Genomic DNA, 27,209 nt, shown 5'->3' with positions numbered 1-27,209 from the left:
TAGAATATTTGACCTCCAGATGAGCTTTGACCTCAAAATCAATCGGCTTCTCAATTGGGACGACTTATACAACGTGGTGAAGTTTCGTGACGATCGGTTTAGAATTGTGACCTGTAGGCCGGTGACAGACAAACAGACAGACAGACAGACAAACAGACAGAACCGCAAACGGAACCGACCAATATACTTGAAAAATCTTCGATTTTGCAAGTAACAAACGTAACCACGAACGTTTGCTCTATTATAATGAGATAAGTACATCGCGTTCTGTGAAACGAACTGTATTGGAGAACCTGCTCTCATTGTGCGAGGGTGCGTCATCGCGTTGTTTATGACGTCACGGGTAGAACCTCCTCCTTATTGGCTAGGGAGTTGCGCATCTTGCTTCCTCACTTGAAAACGCTTCGGTCGGAGGTGAGGGAACGTGTCTGTACTCGTGACCGGGTTTAGGAATAATTATCAAGCTATTGATGAGAAATGTATGACAATTGTGTTTGTTGAGGGGAAATGTTTCAACATAACAAATGTACAATGATGAGGAAAGAAGTGGGAGCCATATCCATATTTGATTCACATGTTCGTTCATTTCGTCAACATGACACCGATAATGGCGACTGAAGAAGAAGAAGAATATAATATCGGATCTGTGAACTCGAGTATCAAACTTATCATATTCCATCTTTATCCGTTTAGCTTGTTTCCGTTTTGAAATCTGTCCGAGAGATCCTCCTTTTCTAAGGTTGAATTCGAACACTTGGTCCGTCAGACCCTCATTGAGATCCATGCTGGGTCCATGGACTGAGGTGATTGTGGTGATGAGCGAGAAACCACCATTACTGATTGTATTTTATTTTAAAGTGAACACATTGATGGACTCGAGTCGAACGTGACAGAACTGGCTGGAATTACACAGCTGAAGGTGGATTTGGGGTGTATTAATGGGGGTAGAAAATATCAAGGAATCTGTAGAAGACAGAAAGACCCCAACCTGCCTGCGTTGAGAAAGTGAAAGGCCCTCATTCAGCTTCATCGTGGGAGATACCAGTGATTCTCAAAGCCTTGGTTTCTACAGCGTGAAGCTGAGTTAGATGTGAGGCAGGAACACCAGCCCAGATTTGAGAGCAGTAGTCCATCAAGCTGCAGATGACAGCTTTGCATGTGGTGAGAAGCTCAGTCGTGCCAAGAAAGGACTTCGCACGACGGAGGATGCCCAGTGACCGACTGGCTTTGAAGGCCAGCTTGGAAATGTGGGTTTCCCAGAAAAGATAATGGCAGATAGTGAGACCCAAAAGCTTGAGTGACAGTACTTCATGGAGAGGATTGTTGAGAAAGTATATGGGAGGGTTGTCCAGACGGTTTTTTCGGAGAGATATAGTGAGAGTGTGAGATTTGTCAGAATTTAAAGACATGTTCCACTTGTTTGACAAGTTTGTGATTTTATCCAGGTCTGCAGAGAGTGAAAAGGCTTCTGAATGCCGATCTGAGGGTTAAGAAATGCAGCGGCAGAGGGTGGAGTCTTCAGCTAAAAGATAGAGAGGATCTTCCACAGAGTCGGAGAGATCATTGATGATGACCAGAAAAATCACGGGGCCTAGAACACTGCCTTGGGTAACTCCAGTCTGGACAGGAAGGGGAGATGAGAGAATTTAGAGCCACATGTTGACTTCAACAGAAAAGGAAATCCGCGAGCCATGCGTGGAGATTTCCATGGATACCATAAAAGGAGTGTTTGGTAAGCACGGCGGGGTGCCAGACTCCATCGAAGGCACGAGATATGTCAAGAGACGGCTCTGATGGCCTGTTTGGCGTTGAAGGCACTCATCGCTGGTAAATGGAGGGAAGGAAGTATCGATTCATTGCTGGTAAATGAAGGGCAGGAAGTATCGATTTATTGTTGGTAACTGGAGGGAAGGAAGCATTGATTCATCGCTGGTAAATGGATGGGAGGAAATATGGATTAATCGCTGGTAAATGGAGGGAAAGAAGTAACGATTCATCGCCCTGAAGGTGGCCAGAGGCAGTATGTTTTTGTGTTGTCCGTACAGGCTAAAGCTCGTTTTTCTCAGCAACCACATGTCCAATTGTTGTCTGAATCCAAAATTTGAAGAAAAAAAAGTCCAAATCTGTCCAATATTTTTTTTGTCCAAATCTGTCCACAATTTTTTGGAGATACAGTATCTTGTTCACAAACAAACAGACCGACAGACAAACAGACAAACAAACAGACAGGGGTGAAACACAGACAGTAGAATGACACTCAGTAGAGCATCCTTTTAACCTCAAAAATAATCGGTGATTGAATTCAGTGACGTGATATGCAAATAGTCTTCAAATTTTAAGTGAACGGGATGAAAATTGACAATTTTAGAAATTTTGCCGATGTTGACATCTTGGCTTATGTTGACCTCAAATATAATTGGTGGTTGAATTCAGTTCGCTGATATGAAAATCCTTTTCAAATTTCAAGTCCATCACATGAAAATTTAGGGTTTTAGAAATTTGAAAAGGTGGTTTACCTTTGGTCGATGTTGACCTTGTGACCTATGTTGACCTCATAAATAGATGGTGGTTGAATTCAGTTCGTTGATATGAAAATCCTTTTCAAATTTCAAGTCTCAATCATATGAAAATTGAGGATTAAAAAAATTTGAAAAGGTTGTTGACCTTTGGTCTATGTTGACTTTTTGACCTCCAAATAAATAGGAATCTGTCAGACCACCAAATCTACCATTTCATGAATATTCGTGGAGATGAGTTAAAAATTGTGATCTGTCGCCAAGTATAAGTGAGCGAACAGACAAACACAAAAACATACACAAACCAGAGTGATCAACATACTTGTCAAATATATATATTGTTGCGGTTTTGAGAAGTGTACAAATAACATCATTAAAGGTTAAAGGTTTGCCCCCCATAGTTAGTCCACAAGCAAGCGGCATGGTCGCGGCATGGCATTAAATTGCGGCATGGTCGCGGCATTAAATCGCGGCATGGTCGCGGCATGGTCATGGCATGGAAAAATAACATCAAGTAATCGAATCGATAGGAATGTCCTGTGCCTATAACATCGACGTTATAGGCACAGCTGCATCTAGGCATTGTGTAACATCGACGTGGCTTTTGTTTTAATTAAAACTTTTTGTGCTTGTTTTTTTTTGTTTATTTTGTTTTTACCTCAGAAGAGATATCAACATCTACCTCAGCGAATGTCAATCGCGGTGTCAGTATTTGATGAACTTATAAAGGCTTAGGTGACTTAGAAGTGTGACCAGCATGTGCACGGGATTCTTCCCAGAAGAATGAGTGGTCGCATTAGCTTGTACGACTTAAAATGAGCGAGTTTTGTTTTGACGTTTGGGCCAGTTTTACATGTTGTATCCCTAAGGAATGAAACGAACGTTTTTCCTTCCTTCCAATTTTATTTGAAGTCACACATGCCTCAAAATACACTAGAATTGAATGCTGAATCCGAAAATGTAAGTGAAATTGCCTTGTTTTTTAAACATTATCTTCTATATATTCTAAATATATATCTGTGCAGTGTCTGTCTTGTGTTGTCTTGTCTTGTGTTGTCACTGAACTACTCCCTCAAATTTTGTAAAATCGTACGATTCCAACCTGACCCACGGCAGGACTATGCGCTCTACTGAGTGGCGTTCTAGTGTCACTTATGAATATCATCACAAAAGGTGCTGTTTTTGGAGATTGCAGATGTTACATGTACTCCATTGAATGGCAAAAGCGTGGATTGCCACACATCCACATTTTGGTCTGGCTTAAGGATAAGATTCGTCCAGCTCAGGTAGATGATATCATCAGTGCAGAGATTCCAAATCCTACCGAGGACAAAGTATTGCACGAAGTAGTGGTGAAGCACATGCTCCATGGTCCCTGTGGTTAGAGGATTCTTAATCATTACTGATCATTACGTTTCTTTTTATGTCTTTCAGACCGTGTTCATTGTTGAAGTTGCAATAAACCGCCAACTGGAGTAACAAAGAGAACTGGTCTTATTTACGAACACCGTCCATTGACCTGCCGAGAGAGGTAACGCCTACCAGGAGCAAAGCTCCCGCCATTATGGCCCAAAGGGTCACAGGAGCATGCAAGCCTCCTCACTACGATTGCCACAGCCTTGGAGGTAACACATGGAAACGTTCCCACAATTGTGTCCTCGACAGTCGAGTTTATGCACTTCGTGTCACGTGGTCACATCAACACTCATTCTCCTTGCATGAAAGCGGGAAAATGCACAAAACGATACCCCAGACCTCTTCTTACAGAAACTCAGACAGATCAGGATGGATGTACTTTGTACAGAAGAAGAAAGCCAGGTGATGGGGGCTTCACCACTACTCTCAGAGTGAAACAACAAGAAATTGTCATTGACAACCAGTGGGTGGTGCCCTTCAACCCTCTCCTTTCATGCATCTTCAAATCACACATCAATGTTGAAGCATGCTACTCAGTCAAGTATGTCTTGAAGTACATCAACAAAGGTACTGATCAGGCAGTCTTTGGTCTGCAGAGAGAGGAAACCAAAAATGATGAGGTATCAGCATATCAGATGGGTCGTTACATCAGCAGTAATGAGGCTGTGTGGCGTATTCTCAACTTTCCCATTCATGAACGCCACCCCAGTGTTATGCATCTTGAGATCCATTTGGAAAATGGGGAAAGAGTTTACTTCACAGAAAAAACCACGCTGCAGCGAGCCCAGCAGCCACCTAGGACCAAACTAACTGCATTCTTTGATTTGTGCAAACAGGATTCCTTTGCTAGAAGCCTTCTACACTGGGAAATGCCTGGATATTACACCTGGCAAGAAGGGAAAAAGGCATTTCAGCCAAGAAAGCAAGGTGCAACAATCCCTGGACACCCTCACATCAGATCAAGTCAAGTGTTAGGTTGTGTCTACACTGTTCATCCCAGCAACTCTGAGAACTTTTATCTCAGACTCCTCCTGCACAACATTCATGGTCCAACCTCATTCCAGGATCTCAAGACAGTTGCTGGATATGTCTGGGCAACATACCGTGAAGCTTGCCTGAGAAGAGGTCTCTTGGAAGATGATGCACACTGGAACAGTATCTTGGAAGAGGCTGCAGTCTCGCATTCTCCAAGCAAGATGAGGAGCCTCTTTGCTGTCATTATCTGTGCCTGTTCACCATCCAACCCTGAGCAACTTTGGCATAATCACCAGGACAGCATGACAGAAGACATACTGTATCAAGCACAACAAGATTAAAAAAAAACCAAACCTGCAGTTTACCTCTGCCATGTACAACCAAGCACTGGTACTCATTGAAAATACTGTACAGTCCATGGCTGGCAAGGATCTTCAACAGTGTGGACTGCCTGCTCCTGTACGAACTGAACCTGCAACTCTCAGCCGAGAGATCCTTCAGGCAACCACCTATGACATTCAACAGCTGCAACAGTATGTCCACCAAAATGAACCACTCTTGGTTCCAGATCAAAAAGAAGCTTATACAAGGATCAAACAATTGTTGACATCTGACTTGGGTGGAATTGTTTTCCTTGATGCCCCCTGGTGGAACAGGCAAAACGTTTTTGATCAACTTAATTTTGGCACAAGTTCGTTCACTCCAGCAGATTGCTATGGCAGTGGCCTCATCTGGAATTGCTGCAACTTTGTTCACAGGTGGCAGGACTGCTCATTCTGCCTTTAAGCTGCCACTCAACCAGGCCCACAATGAGTCCTGTGTGCAATATTGGCAAAGGATCTGGACAGGCACAGGTTCTAAAGCAGGCCAAGCTGATAGTATGGGATAAGTGCACAATGTCTCACAGACTTGCATTTGAGGCTCTCGATCGCACCTCACAGGATCTCAGAGGTAACACTAAAATCATGGGAGGAGTCACACTCTTCTGAGCATAAGAGAGTGTAAGAGACCTTGAGCACAAGAGAGGGTGAAGAGAACAGAGAGAGGGAGTGAAAGAGCAGCAGCGCAGGATTTTAGGACCTGTGGGCTGATGCCGTGAGGTCCAGTTGCAGAATCAGAGTCGAGGGTTGACAGAAATTTCTCCACCTTGTCAGGAGAAAAAAAACACTAGAGTCCAGGAGCAGCTGGGTATGACTGGGTACGGTGGGTACAGAGAGGGATGGGTTTGGGACGCAATATTTGGAGGCAAACACAGAGTTGAGGCATTCAGCTTTTTCACGAGCGGAGTCAGCTGTGTATCCGTTTGAGGTAAGCGAGGGGATGGAGGGGGAACAAATACCAGAAACAGATTTGACCAGACGCCACCAGGATTTGGAAGAGGGGGGCAGGTTTGAGAGTTCAGTATTGAGAGAGGAGAGATATTGTATCCTGGCTCTCCGGAGTGTGGACACACACTAGTTTCGGGCTTTGTGAAAGGAAATGAGATTTCCTTCCATTGGATTTGCTTTCCAGGAGGCGAAGGCAAGTTGTTTCTGGGCAACAGCCTCACCACAAGATTCCGTGAACCATGGTCGGGAGGAAGGGTATGACAACTGAAGACGAGGTGGGATAAATCTGTGCATGAGAGAGAGCAATTTACTTTGGAAGAATTCCCAGGATGAGTTGATGTCAGAGGTGGTGGAGATGGGAGACCAGTCCAGATGATTGATGGCTGCTTGAAGACCGTGCCAGTAGGCCTGAGTGAATTGCTAGACTCATCGACGCTGAGGAGGCTCTCTCAGAATGGTCAGAGAGATGTCCACTTTAACAAGCACATGATCAGATGAGCCGATTGGAGCAGAAGAAGAGCAGCAGACATTTGCAGGGAAGTTCGTCATAACCAAGTCTAGAAGAGAAGATGCTCCGTTGACTGAGATCCGGCTTGGGAAGTTGACAGATTGTATTGTCCCAATGAGTTACAGAAGTCCCTTGCCCGAGTACTTTTGTGCACTTTGGAGGAGAGGGAGCGGAGGAAGAAGAGCGCATCTCTTGGCTCTGGCTCAGTAGCCTCTGACTGTTGAAACCTCGAGGAAGAAGAGTCTCAGGTTTTCTTTCTCAGTCTTTGGAGCTCTCTCTCGGTCTGCCTTTTGTCTCGGTTGGCCACGGCTGTCTTGTGTGCGATTGTGAGAACTTTTTGAAGCTGAGTTGCAGTTTGGAGGAAGAGACGAGTGAAAGATAACTGGCCGCACAAATTACCTCACGTTTGTGGGGCTGAAGAGAGCAACTTTGCGCCATTTTGTACGTTTCCCGTGTGAGCGGCTTCGGGCCACCTTGTCGTCCTGACTTCATTCAACGATCTCATTGAGCAAGCTGAATGCCGGCCTTCCAACAGAAACCTTCATTTTCTTCATCTATCTCTTTGTCTGTTCTGTGCCTGAGTGGAGACGTCTCAAATTAGATTTTAGATTTACCTCACCTTTCATTTTTTTCGAAGTACAATTACTTTTAGTAAATAATTACCGTGGTACTTTGATTTGATGTATCCTGTTTGCATGGTGTTGGGTTCGAGAATAAACCGATGTGGCTCCATCCAGGTAAGCACCTTGTTTCCCTCACCACGTGCGACAGGCCAACTGTCGGAATTAAGGACCGTTTCGGCTATTCATCACCCAATGGTGTTAACCGCCAGGGATGACAGGACAATACAATTGATGGGTTGAGACGCTGAGAGGAATAGACTCATCCAGGTCTGAAGGGGATTACATGGAAGACTGGCAATGCAAGAAAAGCAAAGGAAGATGAGATGGAGTGAAGCAAGCAAAACAAAAGTCCGAAGAAAGAGTCAGAAGCACCTTTATGTTCCTCGATGACGATTTGTTCGTCGTTCTCCATAAAGCCTTTGTACGACCTTGTTTGGAATATACTCGCTCTGTGGAGTCCGTCGAAATTAATATTGCTTCCTTGGGAAATATACAAAGGAGAACAACAACAATTGGCTGCAGGTGCACCTGAATGCATGGACATGGAGACCTTTAAGATGCTCAATAAACGCGACAAGGTGAAGATTACCTTCAGCCTGATGCTCCCGCAAACAGAGGATACTCTGTCAAACTGCCAAGTGATCTCCTGCATCAAAGTTTATTGTGTCACTTTATTGTTCTTGCATCGGAAATTATGAGAAGCAATGGAGAATGTTGACCTTTCCACAACAGAGGGACGGTGTTGGAGACTGCTCATGGAGAGATGCAGAACCACTTGGTAATTTATTTCCCAAAGCCGGTATGGATTTGTGGTTTAATAAATCAAAGGGAGATTGTGTTTAATAAATTCGATGAAAAAAAATTCACAAGCTGGTCAAACACTTGAAATATGTCCTTCACCCCTGACAAATCTTTCTTTCACCCTCTCTCTCTCTGAAAGTACGATCTGGCAACCTCTTCCCCCTCACATTTTGAATTTTGGGACTCGGCGATTCTTCTTCCTCTTTCCTGTGAGAATACGGTCATTGAATTTCCAAATAAACTTCACTTTCCTCCAGTGTTCAAATTATCTCATGATACAAATGGTTTTCCTTTAAATCTTTAATACAGGTGACGAAGTGCTACTTGCCAGTGTGACGAACTGAATTCCCACCAACAAGTTCCACAGAAATGTTGTTGTTCAATCCGATTTCTTAAAACTGGTTTCTTATTTATTTCCAGAAAGTTATTGATGTGGGGAAACTGTCTGCATATTAGCAAATCTGTGGCATGGATTACATCTGAGCACAAATACCCAGGCTTCATACACATCCCCTGTGCTTGTGTGTGTGGCCTTCCCACCATTGAATGTCTTCATCGTAAAATTTCTGAACAGGCCGAGATTTTACATAAATTTCGAAACTTTTAATGTATTACATTTGGCAAAATCAACATTCACATTAACATGTAATACAATTACAGTATTGTCTTAAGATATGCAATTTTGTTTTTTTGGGGGTCAGAGTGTGTGCCTTAGTGTGGTGAACGTTTAAAGCACTGTAACTGATTTAAACAGAAGATAATGCCTCAAGTGCAGAGGTACTTCATATATTGGCACTTTGTTAGATCAAGGCACTCAGAGTGGAGCAAACATCAGGAAGAGTGGGATGTTTTTTGCCTCTCAAGGTTCACGAACCATGTATGCTCAAGTTCGCTGTGAGAAGGCTTCCTGTGATGTGCAGCTGGAATCGGAACAGCTGACTGTGCTCGTGTGTGGAATGAAGGTTGAGGAGCTGGAAGCATTTCCCGAGATTCTGCAGATAAAGATAGAGGATGTGAACTCCTTTGGTCTGGCTGAGGAGCAAAGCAACCAGCCGAATGGTGAGTTGTGTGAATCTGATGATATCTGTGTTTGTTCAGTGCGCTTTTTTTTGGATACTGAATGGAGGCTCCTCAAAGACCTAGAGCAGAATGGAAGGGAATAAAATAGAAAGGGGAAACAACAATAGAAGAGTTAACATAAGAGCTAACATTAATCACAAAAACACAAAATGACACATAAAACATATGATACAGGGAGTGGGAGTCAATATGGGCAGAGAGAGGGAAGCACACAAGTACAACAGCAGAGAACATGGAAACTGTAGACAATAGGGACATCGGGAGATCTGTGTGAGGGAGAGGGCTGGGGGGAGGAGGCATGGGAAGGGGGTGGGGGTTGGAAGAGGTACAAAACACATGGACACTGCTCCGACTTCCAGGAAAGAAGTCGGCCTTTCAAAAAGGTTTTTTCAAAAAGAAGTAGGTATTTCAAAAAGGACTTAAAGGGTCGTCAAAGGTCTGAGGGGTCTCAGCAGTCTAAATGTAATTGAGTGTTCACGGACTGTGTTTTGTGTGTAAATTTTTTTTTTTGAAGAAGAAGACGTTTTGGTCGCAAAAACAAACAAACAAACAAACATAACCATATGCGTTTGCTATATTGCAAGAAGATTATCTGCATTTGTCAACATGCTAACCTGCCACACTCTTTCGAGACAAAAAGGTTGCATGTTGGATCGCAATGGTTTATAATTTGACAATAAAAGCAGTTTGGTGAAGAAAACCTCTATTTCGCCGCTGTACATTTTTCTTACCTTCTCTGTTTTGCTGGTTGTGATTTTCGGTGGTGGTGAAATTCTGCTGAAGATGTGGTCAGGGAGGAAGCATCTCATAACATCGAGGCAGTTTGTATTTGAGTTCATATTTGAGGCAGAACATTATACTTTGATATCGTAATGTTTTTACATGACGCCATTACCGAGGGAAATGTTTTATTTTCTCTCTTCAGGGAAGATTTTAATGTTTTGATCGAGATTTTAGTTTTTTCTAACGATTTTAATGCAATATTTATTTATATATTTTAAGAGTGTGGAACCAGCTTTACATGTGACACAAGAGTGCCTGCATTTAATAAAAGTTACTTTTCCAGATTTATTTGTGAAAGTGGAAGTGAAAACTGAGCACGACATTGATGTCCACCTGGATCGACCTGAACCAAATGATGCTGAGGCTTCTGTCCTCGAGAACCATCCCCATGAAGGTTTCTGTCGATGTCCACACATTTTGATTCGAACAGTTTCATGACGAACTCTGGTGTTAAGAAAAAATAACCACGTTTTGATTTAATTGCTTTAAGAAATAATAATGATGGTCGATCAATTTCTCAAACATAAATTATCCCCTTCATTATTATATCAAATATTTTAACCAACAATAATATGCCTTGTTGTATCTTATTTTCCTTAATTTGTACAATCAATTCTGATTGCATTTTCATTTGACACCTGTTAGTATAGCCCCCGTTAGACTTTGTCCAAAACGGGGGTTTTTGGATTGGGTCTCGTCCACCTGTCTGCAACCATATACCAGAGATGTATGGACCGATTTTGTTCATACTTGGCAGAAAGACAACACATGATGGTGTTCATATGCACATCATTTTGTTTTGCTTTGCAATCAAAGATGGCCGACTGGAGGCCATTTTAGGTGTAAAAACACTGTGTTGAAAACTTCCTCGGCCATTTCTCGGACACGCATTTACTGATGTTGTTCAAACTTGGAAAACAGATGAGGAATGATGGCTAACATATGCACGTCATTTTCCTTTGAGATCAGATCCAAAATGGCCGACCGTCAGCCATTTTGTTCCTTAAACATATCCCCAACCATTTATTGAACATGCATCGCCGATTTTGATCAAACTTGTCATAAGCACCACAAGACGGCATATATGTGCACCTCACTTTATTTTGTGATCTTATCAAATATGGCGGACAGGTAGACTGGCAGCCATTTTTGTTGTAAAAACTCAATATTGACCATATCATCAACCATTTCTCGGACATGCATTTACCAATATTGTTCAAACTTGGAACACAGAAAATGAATGATGGGATACATATGCACATCCTTAGCTTTCGAGATTCGATCCAGGATAGCTGATTGGTGGCCATTTTGTTCCTCAACTGTGTCCCCAACCATTTATGACATGCATGGACTGATTTTGTTCAAACTTGGCACAACGACAATGCATGAGAGTATACATATGCAGAAGTTTTTGTGTTGCAATCCAACTAAAGATGGCCGACTGACGGCCTTTAACTCCGTATGGCAAAATTAGTAAAACCATGGGGACTATGACATTTTACTTCTTTTTTTTTCTCATGGATTTCTTTTACATGTTTAAATATGATCTTGGCTCATCGAAGAATGAGGTGACAGAGAAAAAAGGCAACAAATTGATAGTAAGGCAGTCAGGCCACAGTTGGACGGACGCAAGGAAGTCGTAACAGCAAGAGGAGAAGGGGAGGAAACAGTCAGCCGATATTCGTGTTTTGTTGGGTTGTGGTTCATGTGTCTCGATAATATATTGGGTGGGGAAGTGGATGGCATGATATGGTGGTGAACTTTGTAGCCTTGGTGGAAAGATTACAATTCAACCATATTTGGCCTCATGTGATCACTTTTTGTAAACACACACACACACACACACACACACACACACACATGCAGTAACCTCATCACCAAAGAAGGACGTGGATATACCCATACAACCAATCAAATAACATCCAAAGAAATGGGAAAGGTGACACATCTACTGTAAATTAATGATTTAATGCTCTTCACCACAAATGATGAAATATTGACAGAATAACTAAAAGTAGAAACTAAAACAATTTGGATGTATTGTTGTTTCACATATGGGACCACACAAAATAGTGAGTGGATCACGAATGCAATTATACTACTATGGAAAACCATGAAGCAATCGTACTACTGTAGAAAACGATGTATCGTCACAAAATGTGACGTGTTATGAAATGTTTAGTCTCAGCAAAGGCAAGCTGAGATATAAGAAACCTTGTCTGTGACGTAGCATTCCTGCTGTATTCAAAGGGTTCATCCTAAGTTGTTAAAAATCTTGGCTCATATCAAAGGGTCTTGATGGTATAAAGGGGTCTTTAAGGTCTAATGGGGCCTCATGAAGCTATGGTAATTAGATAGGTGAAGCTATGGTAATTAGATAGGGGTTAAGATTAGTTTTCCCCCAGAATGTGATTGCCCTCGGTGGGTTTTCCCTATGTTTTTACAATTACAACAAGGCCAGCCATAAAACCATCCATTAACCAACCATAACCAACATAGCTGCCGTCAGAACCCCAAACATTCTCGATCGGCAACTATACCCCGCCGCCAGAGGATTGTAACGGGCAGGCCACGCCCCAAGCTTCGTCATTGGTCGTGGAGACAGGGTGATTCGCTGGGGCTCGGGATTGGCCAGAGTGACATCATCGAGAGGGTTTGAGAGGAAGAAAGAAGAAGAGTCGTTCTCTCGGTCGCTTTGGTCTAGACTCTAGAGCTTTCGGCTGCGGCTCGCTCATGTGCGCTTGTGAGGAGACTTTTCGGAGCTTTGTGGAACCTTTGCAACGTTGAAGCAGGGGGCGCTATTGGTTAGTGGTGCTCTTTGGGGGAGCCTAAAAGGGAAGCATTTTATTTTGATTATGTTTTCCCCTGTGTGTTTTTGTGACTGAGTGTAGATGTCTCAAATTAGGATTTAGTTTCACCTCATCTTTCTTTTTCACCTCTTTAATTTATTTTCATTAAATTATTGTGTTGCATTTCATTTGTTGTGTCGTTTTTCCTTGTTCGTGGGTTCAGGAATAAACCCGTGTGGCTTCTGTTCAGGTTAGCACCTCGCCGCCTTCTGTCCCATGTGCACGCCAAAAAGTACTGCCAATTTTCGGGCTGCCACCTCGGGAGTAACAACGATGGGCCATTTGTCACCCAGTGGTCTTAATCGTTGGGCGACAGGACAATATGTACATTTTTGTATACGTTTGTCAAAATTATATCACGAGTATTGAACAGAATTGCATTTTTTTTACAGGTCATGTGATGTTGTATTTACAGGTGGATTCATTGAATCTACAAGGGAGACTGCACCTACTTTTATGAACAGCGGAGACACATGCCTGCAAGACTCGCCAACTGAAACATACAAGAGGACTTTTTCGAAACACAGCAAAACGAGTAATGAATTGTTTGCACGGAATAATTTTCACCAGGCTCACAAAGGAGCGAAAGATGAACGCCCATTCATATGTAAAATTTGTGTAAAATCCTTCAGTCATTCATCCAGCTTTACATCACACCTGCGAAAACACAATGGTGATTGCCCATACAAATGCACAAGTTGTGGAAAATCTTTTATTAATTCATCCAAACTTACAAGGCACATGAGAATTCACAATGGTGAACGCCCATACAAATGCACAAGTTGTGGAAAATCTTTTAATCAATCATCCAACCTTAAATCACACATGAAAATTCACAATGGTGAACGGCCGTATAAATGCACAAGTTGTGGAAAATCTTTTTATCACTCATCCAACCTTAAACGTCACATGAAAATTCACAATGGTGAACGTCCACATGAATGCAAAAGTTGTGGAAAATCTTTTAATCAATCATCCAACCTTAAATCACACATGACAATTCATAATGGTGAACGCCCATACAAATGCACAAGTTGTGGAAAATCTTTTAATCATTTATCCAAACTTACAAGGCACATGAGAATTCACAATGGTGAACGTCCATACAAATGCACAAGTTGTGGAAAATCTTTTAATCAATCATCCACCCTTAAATCACACATGAAAATTCACAATGGTGAACGGCCGTACAAATGCACAAGTTGTGGAAAATCTTTTAAGCATTCATCCAACCTCATATCACACATGACAATTCATAATGGTGAACGCCCATACAAATGCACAAGTTGTGGAAAATCTTTTATTAATTCATCCAAACTTAAATCACACATGACAATTCATAATGGTGAACGTCCATACAAATGCACAAGTTGTGGAAAATCTTTTATTAATTCATCCCACCTTAAATCACACATGACAATTCATAATGGTGAACGTCCATACAAATGCACAAGTTGTGGAAAATCTTTTATTAATTCATCCAAACTTACAAGGCACATGAGAATTCACAATGGTGAACGTCCATACAAATGCACAAGTTGTGGAAAATCTTTTAATCAATCGTCCACCCTTAAATCACACATGAGAATTCACAATGGTGAACGCCCATACAAATGCACAAGTTGTGGAAAATCTTTTAATCAATCATCCACCCTTAAATCACACCTGACATTTCACAATGGTTAAACGCCCATACAAATGCACAAGTTGTGGAAAAACTTTTAATCGGCCATCCTCCATGAAATCACACATGACAATTCACACATGACATTACATTTGGCTTCCGGTTCCGCCGGCGAAGTAGTGTTCATCCGAGCTCTCCAGGTCACCAAAGTTAAGTATTTTCACGTTTGTGTTTTTGTCAAATTTGTACTCTTTATTATACTGTGTATGTGTTTACTGTGAATTTCTAGTTATATCTCGGTTTGTAAATCGTGCATACTTGTGCGTAATAGTCGTTTTGTTTGTGCCGTGTTTGGGGCCTGGGCCCTGGTAGTGTTTTGTTGTTTATTTACTTTCGTTTTTTCATTTTATTGCTTTTGTCTTTGTTTTTCTTTTCACCCTATACCTCCCCCGAACATCGTACCCTCTGTTAAAAGTCTGGAACCCAAAAAAACACAAAATTAATAATTTCCTCCTCTCCTCGCGGCTCCTCCTCCCTCACGACCACGTGTTGTCTCACCCCACCCCTTTTCTCTCCTTCCTTAATATCTCCTTCCTCTCCAGCCGATACTCACCTTTCCAATTCTAGTTTTCAACATACTCCTTCAACCTTTCTCTTTCTTCCTCAGATCCACTTTCCCTTCACCTTCAAAACAAAACAAAATATATGAATGAAAAATTAAAAAAGAGACAAACTCCCTCATGGCGAACGTCCATACAAATACGAAAACAATTGCATATACACCTCCCTGTTTCTTTGTTCTCTGCTTACCTGGCTGTCAATCTCCCATTCTTCTGTTCCTCCTTCTGAACCTGTTCTGGAATCCTTCATCCCCCTTAGCCTCCATGCCCTCACTTCAGGGAATTTCCCAGATAGTTTTTATGGTTTTGCTTAAAATCATCGGAATTGAATTGAATCTTTGGAATCTCCCACGATGAAGCTAACTCTGAGGGCCTTTCACTCACTCACTGCAGGCAGGTTGACGGTCTTTCTGTCTTCTACCGGCTCCTCTCTGGCCTAGCCACCCCCTCCCTCCCCCAGCCCTGTCTGTGCTCTGTCCCCTAAATACTCCTACAGGTCGCACAAGATCTGCCTGCAACCATCTTCTGGTGAAACTGCCAAAATCAAGACTCTCTGCTCACCTTCACGCTTTCATTCCTCTTTTCTCCTACCTCTGGAACGAACTCCCTCACTCTCTTCAATCCCACTCCTCCCTCCAGGTCTTTAAAACAGCTCTTCACCACCATCTCTTATATTCCCCCATCCAGGACCATGATCTTTTATACTCCCCGTTAAAACATCCCAAATCAACCCCTTGAAATATCCAACTTCCTTCCTGAAATTCCTAGCAGTGTTCCTTTGCTTTATACCGTGTACCCCTTCCCTCTCCACCTCCCCCACCCCAGCCCCAGCCCTCTCCCATCTACATATCTACCGACGTCCCTGTTCTTTATTGTTGTTGTGCTTATATGCTTTCCTCTCTATCCCCCTCTTGTCCCCCGCTCCCTTTATTTAAAGTGTGTTTTTTGGGTCCGTGCACGTTTTCGTGTGTAATGTATTCACTCTTTCATGAACCTTGACTGTGTCTCCAAAAAAAATAAAAAATGAAGAAAGCCCATACATGTGCACAAGTTTTGGAAAATCTTTTAATTAGTCATCCACCGTGGAAGTAAAATAATGAGTTCACAATGTTCAATTGATGGTTCTTTTTGAAAAAGAGAATTTATGACCATAATTATAAGGTAATGCAGAACTCTAGAGACCATGTGATTGCTGCAAAGCATTTTGGGCTAGTACTAAAAAAGTGATGAGCATTTTGTTTTCATCTCTATGTTTCAAAGCTTTGCAATGTAAAAACTGCTCGTATAAGATAACAGATCACAGAGTCTCTTGTTTGCCATCTACTGATCACTATCTGTTGTTTACGTGTAAAATCCTCAATGTCAACAGGACGAGGCTTGAATTGTGATTTCCCCATAAATTGGCACATCTCTGTTTATTTCACTGTATATAAGTAGTTCATTTGAAACATTTCACGAGAGAGGATGAACGTGCGCATGTGCTGACCCTGTGTTGTTTTGGCACCTCTCTCCATGTGCACGTATTTAATAAATGATTCAACCAATCTGTGAACTGGTATGACTTGATCGAGGTTCGAGTTATTCCGCGACAGTAAATGGTGATGGGGATGGAATCGCAAAACCCTGCGTGTGAGGGGGGGGGGGGGAAGGGGTAGGGCATGAGGGGGGAAAGGCGTGAGTAGAGTGGAGTGGTTCAGCTGAGGTGATGCAGATGTGAATGTCTGCCTAAATGTGAATGGCTGCCTAAAAAGGGAAGGTAAGAGAACCTTGCTGAGATTATTTTCCTGTCCTTTTTGTTGTGTCACATTCGCTGAAGTCGTGCTCCCCATCTCTGAACCCAACGGGTGACGCGATCCTGAGAAATTGAGTAGAATTATTTATTTTTAGGGAACGGGTTGTGGAAACCCATCATTCTAATGTAATATAGTATCGAAATCCCTGGAGCTTCAAGCTCACAGGTTCCTAGAAGTCATTGAAGTGTGGGAACCAAGGGGCTCCTGCTGATTTCTGAAATCCTTGTAAATTTGTTATAGGATCAGAGTTCGTATAGGGACTTGGACCCATATGCATACAATATGCAAACACGGGTCATTGACCCGTTTAGGTTTAGGGATTTGGAATCCTGCTGATCCGAATGTTCCATTGCACTAAAGGTCTGGAATCCCATGGCATTGCTCAGTATATGATTGTGGCTGTGCACTTTTGTGAGTGAATTGTTTGATTGACAAACTGGGCATTAAGCGAGATAAGATGAAGGTCTCGGTGTACCCCATAACGCCTAAAGCAGGGGTTCCCAACCTTTATTGTGTTATGGCCCCCTTGGCTCCCAGAGCACATCCCCAGCACCCACCTCCCTTTCACGAGGGTCGAGCGGCAGAGCACATGTAAGCAGGCTAAGGGGGTCTGGGGGCATGGCCCCCCTACATTTTTTGATTTCGAGATGCTCTGTGGTGCAATGGTGCATTCTGAGAGGTGTTTTTTTCCTTTAATTGGCTATTTTGTTTGTATGAGAATTGGTAAATTATTACAAAGAAAATGAGGATTTCCAAGCAGCCAACATGGACATTTTGTTCCATCGTTTTTTTCTGTTCCTTACTGGCTCCCAACTACATCGTTTTTGAAAGAAGCAAACAAAGCAACATCACTCGAATGATGCATGTTTGATATGAGATTTTAATATTATCAGTAGCAACACTATGGACAGCATAAAATAGAACTGTCACACAAGAAAATAGTATGAAAAGGTTCCAAGTCAAGAATATGTGAAAACTAAAAACCTCTGTTGTGTCTGTATTTAACGCAGTGTTATAATCTCACAAAAAGAAACTCAATTCGACAACAACTCAGGTAATCAAACCTCGGGACGTGGTGCATGCGCCGTAAAAGTGAATTAAAAACTCAGTGGGATGGCTGTAATTGCATTTTAGCTACCAATTGGGGTATCCGTGGTTGAGTCACAGTCATGGCACAGAGGAGGTCATCTTCCACATGGAGCCGATTACACTGTTTCGATTTGATATTCAATAGCATGGAAAACCCCACTTCGCAGAGATAGGTAGACGAGAATGGCAGAAGCACCTGAATAGCTATCTGGCTGATATTAAGGTAGCGACCGATTCCCACCCAAAACTCCATCAAGCTCTTCTCTTCGAATGTGTCTTTGGAAAATGAATCGTTTCAGAGATCCAGGAATTCATCTTGCATTGCCTCTGGCATGCTCTCCATACAAAGGTTGACGGAAAAAGGATTCCTCACAATTTTTTGCCTCATTGTCGTCTAAAGCAGGAAAATACCTATGAAATTCTAGCTCCAGTGACAGCAAATGCTCAAGAATGTTATTTTTCAGAACGGGATCAAGCTCTTTTCCCAGGCTGTCATGCAATTCAGACATTCTTTCGAACATAGCAATGTTTCCTGTGTTCACTTTCCTGCGCCAGTTTTGGCGCTTGGCAACAAATCCTCTGAGATGATCGTGGCACAGAATAATATTAGTCGCTCTTCCTTGGAGCTTGAGGTTCAGCTGGTTCTGCTGCTTGAAAATGTCAGCAAGCTAAGCAAGTCGTGCGTTCCACAATTCTTTGTCGTAATGCTGCAGGAGGTCATGTTTTCCTTGAAGATTCAAGAATGTTTGACTTCCGCATGAAGTTCAAAGACGCGGTTCAGAGCATTCCCTTTCGAAAGCCAGCATACAGCAGTATAGTACAGCAATGTTTCATGTTCCGCGTTCATGTCTTTGCACAGCTCCTTGAACATTCGGCTGTTGAGAGCCCCTGCCTTGATGTAGTTAACAATCTTGATTACGACTTCAAGAACTTTCTTCAATGAAAGAGGGAGAGTCTTACAAGCCAGGGCGTAGCAATGAATCATACAGTGGGTTCCTTTCGCTTGTGGTGCCAGCATCTTCACTTTTGCTTGGAATCCGGATTTGGAACCAAGCATGGCAGGAGCACCGTCAGTACAGATGCCGCATACATTCTCCCACTGAATTCCTCCCGCATCGATGAACAACTTCATTTTTTCCATGACGTCGTTAGCTTTTGTCGTTGTTTCCAGGGCACTGCAGAACAAGAATTCTTCCTTGATATCATCTCCCTTGACATAGCGAACGAATCCCAGTAGCTGGGAGCAGGAACTAACATCGGTCGATTCATTAAGTTGAAAAGAAAACAAGCCGAAAGGCGCCGCATTAATCTCATTGATGATCTGTTGTTTCACATCTTCCGACATGTCATGGATACGACGCTGCACTGTGTTATTCAATAAAGACACCTGTTCAACTTTGCGAGCCTCTGCCTTTCTGAGAACCCGTTTGACAATGAGGAGGGTACAAGGCTTGATGAGTGTCTCCCCAATGGAGTCGGGTTTTTTCTTCTTTGCAATTTCAAGAGAAACTTCATAAGAAGCCTGGACAGTTGCTACATTTTGTTGTTGAAAAGCTCCTCCCTCATCCAACTTCTGTCGCTTCAAATATCTTTCATGCCGCTTGAAAAATTCGGGATCCTGCTTTGCATGTTGTGAATGATTCATCTCGAGGTGCAACTTCAACTTGGATGGCCTCAAGGATTCAGTACTCAAAACCTTGTGACACAGCACACATTGTGGTTTCTCTTGGCCAGACACGGTAATGGACGTGAATCAAAGCTTTATGTATTCGTCAAGATATTTTCTTTTTTTACACCCAGAAGCCATAACGTCAAATCTGCAATGACGAAAAAACAAAACAATATCAAAGTGAAAACAATATTAAAAAAAAAAAAACTTTAATTTTTAGTATGGTTCAAATTACCCCCATGGCCCCCTGAGAAATACACCATGGAACCCCAGGGGGCCATGGTCCCCAGGTTGGGAACCAAGGTCCAAAAGGATATTTTGTTTTGCCTCTGGAAGGTGGGGGAATTGTGTGTTTGATTTTGACAGAGTTCGGAAGAATAGAGCTCTTGTTTCTTGTATTTTGTATTTGGACTTGCATTAATTTGCAGATTGTGTAAAGTGTTGTACTGTTTTAATTTCATACACTAGGTCAGTAGGAGGAGGAACAGACTTTATAAGATGAGTCAGGTAAGTCCGCCTGAAAAAGGAATAGAGGACGGATTGTTCCCACATTTGGTGAAATACTTTTGTGTGCAAGTACTAGTGTATATGTGTGTAACAGTGCACTTGTTGTGAATAAAGTGGTTTTAAGAGTGATTATTAATTCCTCAGTCGAGACCAGCATGTAAAAGCAGCCTGGCTGTAATGAGTGTCCTCAAGGTCACAGCTTTTACAATCCAGTGTATGACAGTAAACATGCTTGAGATAGAACTGTCCAACCACCAAAAGGGGCTGTGAAAACAACTGACTGATGTAACTCCACATTTGACCTTAGCTGTAACTGAAGGGCTTGCCTCTAAGGAAATTGGTTCCATGGTAACAATGATGAAAGCAGTGCCAAGAGAAGAGAGGCAACTGATGGTTGATTATTTTGGAAAAGATCTCTGGAAGTTGGATTTGTATGGGAAAGAAAAGCGAAAATGATGTCGACTGCACTTTAAGGAATTGTGCAAATTCCACGGGCAATGATAGGAGTATCATTGGAAGAACTGGAGAAGGTACCTAAACGACTATGGACTACATAGTCAGGTTCACTATGTTAACAAATATAATTTCGTTCAAAATTTTGGTACATTAGCAAAACTATACATTTTTGGAATATTCAGAGCATGAGGAATCCAAAAATTAATGTTTACATTTGCGTAGACACCTTTGCGAAAATGACACTCAGGACAGTGATGAAGATAGTCAGGTTCAATATGTTAACAAATATAATTTCTTTCAAAATTTTGGGATTAGCAAACCTGTACATTTTTGGAATCTTCAGAGCATGGAGAATCTGAAAACCAATTTTGGCATTTGCACAGACACCTGCATGGCCGCCATTTTGGATTTTGAAAATGGCCGCCATAAAATACATATTTTGCGCGATCTCGGCTTCTAGTCAACCTAGAGACTTAATTAAATATGCTAATCCTATGTTTTCTGGGTCAAAGAATCCAATAAAGGCCTCAAAATAGTGCTCAGGATTATAGAAAAGCAACAAACAAAGGTAATTGAAAACCATTGTCTTTATATTTGTGATATAACCGTTTTTTTTTTTGTTTTTTTTGTTTTTTTGTATACAAGATCGAGGCTCGTGAAAGAGCTCACATTAATCACACAAAAAGACAAACCGACACACAAAACACAAAAAACAATGGGAGCGGCAGACAAGATGGGGAGAGAGGGGGAAGGACACAAACACAACATTTGTGAGCAGGGACATCGGGAGGACTTGGGGGGAGGTGGGAGAGGAATAAAACATATGAACACTGCAAGGACTCTGGGGTGAATTACCGGGGGTAGAAAAGATCAAGGTTTTCGATGGGGCAAGATAAGAGATGGTGGTGAACAGCTGTTTTAAAGACCTGGAGGGAGGAGTGGGATTGAAGGGAGTGGGGGAGTTTGTTCCAGAGGCGGGAGAAAAGGGGAATGAAAGAGTGAAGGTGAGCAGAGAGCCTAGACTTTGGCAGTTTAACCATAAGAGGGTTGCAGGCAGATCTTGTGCGACCTGAAGGAATATTGGGGGGACAGAGCACAGAGAGAGCTGGGGGAGCAAGGCCGGAGAGGAGTCGGTAGAAGACAGAAAGACCACCAACCTGCCTGCAGTGAGTGAGTGAAAGGCCCTCGGAGTTGACTTCATCGCAGGAGATTCCAATGATTCTGAAATCTTTGGCCTCAACAGCGTGAAGCCGAGCAAGGTGTGAGGCAGGAGCACCAGCCCAGAGGGGGGAACAGTATTCCATTGAGCTGCGGATGAAAGCCTTGTATGTGGTGAGGAGCTCAGGTGTGCCAAGGAAGGACTTCGCACGACGGAGGATGCCCAGTCGGCGACTGGCTTTGGAGGCCAGCTTGGAAATGTGGTTTTCCCAAGAAAGATCATGGCAGATAGTGAGACCCAAAAGCTTGAGCGACAGAACTTCTTGGAGAGGATTGTTGAGACAGTAGATGGGAGGGTTTTCCAGTCGGTCCTTTCAGAGAGACATTGTAAGAGTGTGAGATTTGTCAGGATTGAAAGACATGTTCCACTTGTTTGACCAGTCTGTGATTTTGTCCAGGTCTGCAGAGAGTGAGGAGGCTGCAGACTGCCGATCTGAGGGATGAGGAATGGAGCGGCAGATAGTGGAGTCATCAGTAAAGAGATAGAGAGGATTTTCCAGAGAGTCAGAGAGATCATTGATGAAGACCAGAAATAGCACAGGGCCCAGAACACTACCTTGGGGAACTCCAGCCAGAACAGGAAGGGAAGATGAGAGAAATCCATTCAGGGCCACACGTTGCCTACGACCAGAGAGGAAATCCGCAAGCCATGAGTGGAGATTTCTCTGAATACCATAGGAGGTGAGTTTGGTGAGCAGAGCTGGGTGCCAGACCGTATCGAAGGCATGTGACATGTTAAGTGAGACAGCTCTGATTTCCTGTTTGGCATTGAGGACCTCCATCCATTGTTGAGACAGCAGAAGCAACATGTCCAGAGTAGAATGGCCTGGTCTGAATCCAAATTGATGATCAGAGATCAAGCCATTGGAGAAGAGGAAGGATTTGATATCCGAAGCAATGATGGATTCCATGACTTTGCTGATAATTGGGAGCAGACTGATTGGTCTGTAGTTGCAAGGATCTGTTTTTGCACCTTTTTGTGTAAAGCAGTAATGTTTGCTGATTTCCAAGATGCTGGCAGATGACCTTGAGCAAAAGAGAGGGTGAAAAGAACAGAGAGAGGGTGAGATAGAGCGGCAGAACAGGATTTTAGGACCCGAGGGCTGATGCCATCTGGTCCAGTTGCAGAATCAGAGTCGAGGTTTGATAAAAACTTCTCCACCTTGTCAGGAGAGAAGGACACAGAGTCCAGTAGCAGTTGGGTTCGACTGGGAAAGGTGAGAACAGAGAGAGATGGGTTTGGGACACAAGATTTTGAGGCAAACACAGAGTTGAGGCATTCGGCTTTGTCACGTGCGGTGTCAACTGTATAGCCATTTGAGGTAAGGGAGGGGATGGAGGGGGAACAAACACCAGAAACGGATTTGACCAGACGCCACCAGGATTTGGAGGAAGGAGACAGGTTTGAGAGTTCAATCTTGAGTGTGGAGAGATAGTGCTTCCTGGCACTCCTGAGGGTAGAAACACACTTGTTTCGAGCTTTGTGGAAGGAACTGAGATTGCCTTCAGTTGGATTTGCCTTCCAAGACGCAAAGGCAAGTTGTTTCAGGGCAACTGCCTCACCACAAGATTCAGTGTGCCATGGACGGGAGGAAGGGTAAGACAACAGAAGACGAGATGGGATAAATCTGTGCATGAGAGAGAGCAGTTTGCTTTGGAAGAATTCCCAGGAAGAATTGATGTCAGAGGCATTAGAGATGGGAGACCAGTCCAGTTGATTGATGGCTGCTTGCAGACCGTGCCAGTCCGCCTGAGTGAAATGCCAGACTCGTCGGCGCTGAGGAGGCTCTCTGAGAATGGCCAGTGAGATGTCCACTTTAACAAGCACATGATCAGAAGAACCGATTGGAGCAGAAGAAGAGCAGCAGACATTTGCAGGGAAGTTAGTCATAACCAAGTCCAGAAGAGAAGATACTCCATTGACTGAGATCCGGGTTGGGAAATTGACAGATTGTGTCAGTCCCAATGAGTTGCAGAATTCCTTTGCTGAGGTGCCATGGCTGGTGAGAGATGAACCCACACCCAGCCAGCTAGCATGATGACAGTTGAAGTCGCCACATATGAGGAAGAGAGAGTTTGGATGAGTTGATAGAAGTTGGTCCATGTTGTCCGACAGAGAAATGTAAATGGAGTCATCACTGTTTGGAGGACGGTACAGAACACATATGAACAAAAGGTGGGAGCGGAGAGGAAGCCGTAGCCAGAGGTACTCCGGTGGGTGGGGTGGAGAGAGGGCAGTGCAGGGAGAGTGAGGAAGAGAGTTTTTGATAAAGATGGACACCGCACCACCAGGACGAGGCTCAGGTCTATCGTACCGGAGGAGGGAGTAACCAGGAAGAGATATTAAGGAATCAGAGACATCTTGAAGGAGGAAAGTTTCTGTTAAGCAGATCAAGTCTGGATTTTCAGAAGCAACCTGAATGGAGAGATCAATCAGGTTTGAGTGAAGGCCCCGGATGTTTGAGGTCCATACCGTTAGTGAGGCGAGAGGGGGAGCATTGGGTGCAGGACAAGGGAGGGGAGGGGTAGGGTCAGATGAAGGGTGAGAGGGGATGTAGGAAGAGCAGTTGATAGTGTGTCAGAGATTACAGAAGAGTTACAAGAAAGAGATGGATGAGGAGGGCGAAAGGTTTGATGGTGATGGAATGAGGCACAGTGAGAGTTTGTTTGAGGGGGTGCAGAGGAAAGTAGAAGGTTGGGGGAGGTGGAGGTATGACATAGAAGGGAGACGAAGTGGGGAGGAGGCGGCAGCTTTGAGAAGGAGGTGGGAGGAGGGAGAATTTGGGAGGGATGGTTGGGGGGGAGATTTGAAGGGGAGGGGAAGGGGGGAGTTTAGAAAGTGGATGATTAATGAAAGATGAACATATATAACAAATTGGGTTTGTTGTGATTTTCAAGTTAGCGATTCTTTTAAGAACGATGGAGGAGGGATGGAATGAATGAGAATTTAGAGCATGGAGTGATTTGGAATCATAAAAGATTGAATATTTTTTTGAAATGGAATGAGTTGAAGAGGAAATTGAAAGGAGCCTTTTTCAATAAGAAGAAAAACAGCGTGTTGTAATAAACCACTGAATAAAACACTGAAGGGGATAGTTGAAACATATTTAAACAGAACTGTGAAGAACAATCTTATATTCACAAAAATACCAATGGGGAGAGGAAGCCTAGAGCGACGAACATGAGTCACTTGAACAGGGCAAAAGGTGGAAGGCAAGTGGAAAATGGGGGCGGGGCAAGACAGCGCACGTGGGCAGAGGCAAAAGCACACGAGGGGAAAGGGAAATAAAAGTTTTTTTTGTTTGTTTTGGGGGGGGGGGTGTGGGGTTTACAACGTTAGACAAATAGTAGATGTTTGGCGAAGCTTGGTGGAGAAGGGGAAATCAAAAAAGCTAGCAAAACAGCGAAGGAAGGAACAACCTTCGACGGGGGAAGCCTGAGGCTGCAACTGTGAAGATATTGCATTCCATAATACATGATATTGCAAGTCCTTTGAAGTTATAGGTTGTTATAGGAAGTTATAGGTCGTATCAGATTGAAGTATAAGTCCTATACACAGGATCTACGAGGTCTATACCATTCAGGAATATGCTTTTACAGATCTTCATCACTGTCCTGAGTGTCATTTTCGCAAAGGTGTCTACGCAAACGTAAACATTAATTTTTGGATTCTTCATGCTCTGAATATTCCAAAAATGTAGAGTTTTGCTAATCTACCAAAATTATGAACGAAAAAACATAGTGAACCTGACTAACACATCCGAACGTTGTAGGGCAGATTAAGGGGGCACAGCCGTTAACAATCAAGATAGACCCTACTAAACAATTGCCATGATGAAACCAGTAAGTAAGCAGTTTCGGAGGATTGAGAAATGGCGAGTACCAAGTGCATATCTACACCAACTAAACAAGTCCCTACATTGGATGACATCGGAATTCTGCAGGATACCATGACTGATCAGAAATGCACTAGGTGGGTCAATCATGGATGTTTCCTTAACGATGATTTTAAGGTATGGATGTCTAGCCACGGCGGTGTAATACCGCTGCAAGCCATGTAACCATGGTTGGCTCATATAACTCATGAGCAAAGGGGAATGGTATCCATGGTAGCTAAGGAATGGTATACACTGGGATTTATTCCAGTGGCAGACCAGTGTTGCAAAACGTGTGTCATTGGTCCGCAACATAAAGTAGGGAGAACACAAGGAATAGACGGTCAAGGGGCACGTCCACCATCAATGGGACTGTTTGGACACAGGCAAATGGATTTTATTAAAATGCCTCAATGCTTTCTCTTTATGTAGCACTATCCAGAACTGTGTGAGCATTTCATTTGAAGGTGAAGGAAGCCCTTCCGGAAACAGCAGCTGAGGACTGCCATAAATTTCAAGAGGGCATATGTGAACTCAGAAAGCCAAGAGGAGAAGGATTCTTCTTCGGATACTCCCTGGGGATGGTGATGTTTGTACTCAGACTGAGTCTGGTTTTACTAGTGATTGTGCTTTACTTGGTTAATGGGGAATTTACTATACAAACGAAACAAAGAAATACAACAGCGGATTTGAATATGTAGGTGTATAGTAATGGAGAAAGGAAGGATATAACAAATTTGTGGCCAGTTATAACCCTATCTATCATTTGCAAAGATGCCCCTTTATTTGACTATCCAGCAACAAGTGAAAGGTTATATGTGCTGGGCCCACCTCAAACTGCACAAGGCTGTAGATTCATGGGTAATTGCACTTGCCAATATTACTTGCATTCTCGGGAGTGCTTCAGTGTAACTGCAGTGTTGGGGAGAGAGAGGGAGGTGGAACCTCACCTGGCCGAACAATTCTCCATACCTTCTCCACACACTTACCAATTCGTCACTAATGTCACGTTTACAATTAACAAGTGACGTTAATTAGGTTTACTCTCCATGAAATGGAGAGTAACCTATTATTACTGCTAGGGTTTTTCTTATTAGGTTTACTCTCCATAAATGGAGAGTAACCTATTATTACTGCTAGAGTTTTTCTTATTATTATTCTTCCACCCTATTTTGCACCTCCGAAAAATTCATAATTAAGTTTCTCAGCAACCGCTGGTCGGATTGACAGGAAATTTTCATCAAATGATCGGCTAGGATCGTATAATTTTTTAATGCTAATGATGACGTCATAGGTCACGTGGTATGGGCGCCATCTTGTAAAACACCTTCAAATTTGCCCCTCTGTATCTCCGAAACGGCTCAATGGAAAAATTTGAGGGATGGCTCGTTCTAAAGAACTCTGCAATGGGAACAAAAAACATGTGTATTGAGTATATCAAAAATGCTAACGTTAAGAGGTTAGAATTCGTCAAACACA

General features: G+C 43.0%; 1 protein-coding gene across 1 annotated transcript; it reads left to right on the top strand.

Moving 5' to 3' along the window:
- The first annotated feature begins 368 nt into the window (after positions 1-368).
- Positions 369-15,191, top strand: LOC137419444 (uncharacterized). The gene is made up of 6 exons (XM_078770234.1): positions 369-414; positions 1,446-1,514; positions 9,003-9,226; positions 10,314-10,424; positions 13,295-14,503; positions 14,587-15,191. Exons 2-6 carry the CDS (start codon positions 1,495-1,497, stop codon positions 14,619-14,621), a joined length of 1,599 nt encoding a protein of 532 aa, XP_078626360.1. The 5' UTR covers positions 369-414; positions 1,446-1,494; the 3' UTR covers positions 14,622-15,191.
- The last annotated feature ends 12,018 nt before the right edge of the window (positions 15,192-27,209 follow it).

The sequence above is a fragment of the Myxine glutinosa genome, chromosome 1 (genome assembly GCF_964187855.1).
Source record: "Myxine glutinosa chromosome 1, kmMyxGlut1.1, whole genome shotgun sequence".
NCBI classification, from domain to species: Eukaryota; Metazoa; Chordata; class Myxini; order Myxiniformes; family Myxinidae; genus Myxine; species Myxine glutinosa.
This window is presented reverse-complemented; position numbering and strand designations above follow the sequence as displayed.

Excerpts from the sequence above, each read along its gene's own strand:
- LOC137419444 (XM_078770234.1), top strand. The coding sequence starts at position 1,495 with ATGCAGCGGCAGAGGGTGGA. Across the intron at positions 9,227-10,313 it reads GCAAAGCAACCAGCCGAATG|ATTTATTTGTGAAAGTGGAA; the intron begins GTGAGTTGTGTG and ends TTACTTTTCCAG. Across the intron at positions 14,504-14,586 it reads CCCATACAAATGCACAAGTT|TTGTGGAAAAACTTTTAATC; the intron begins GTGGAAAATCTT and ends CAAATGCACAAG.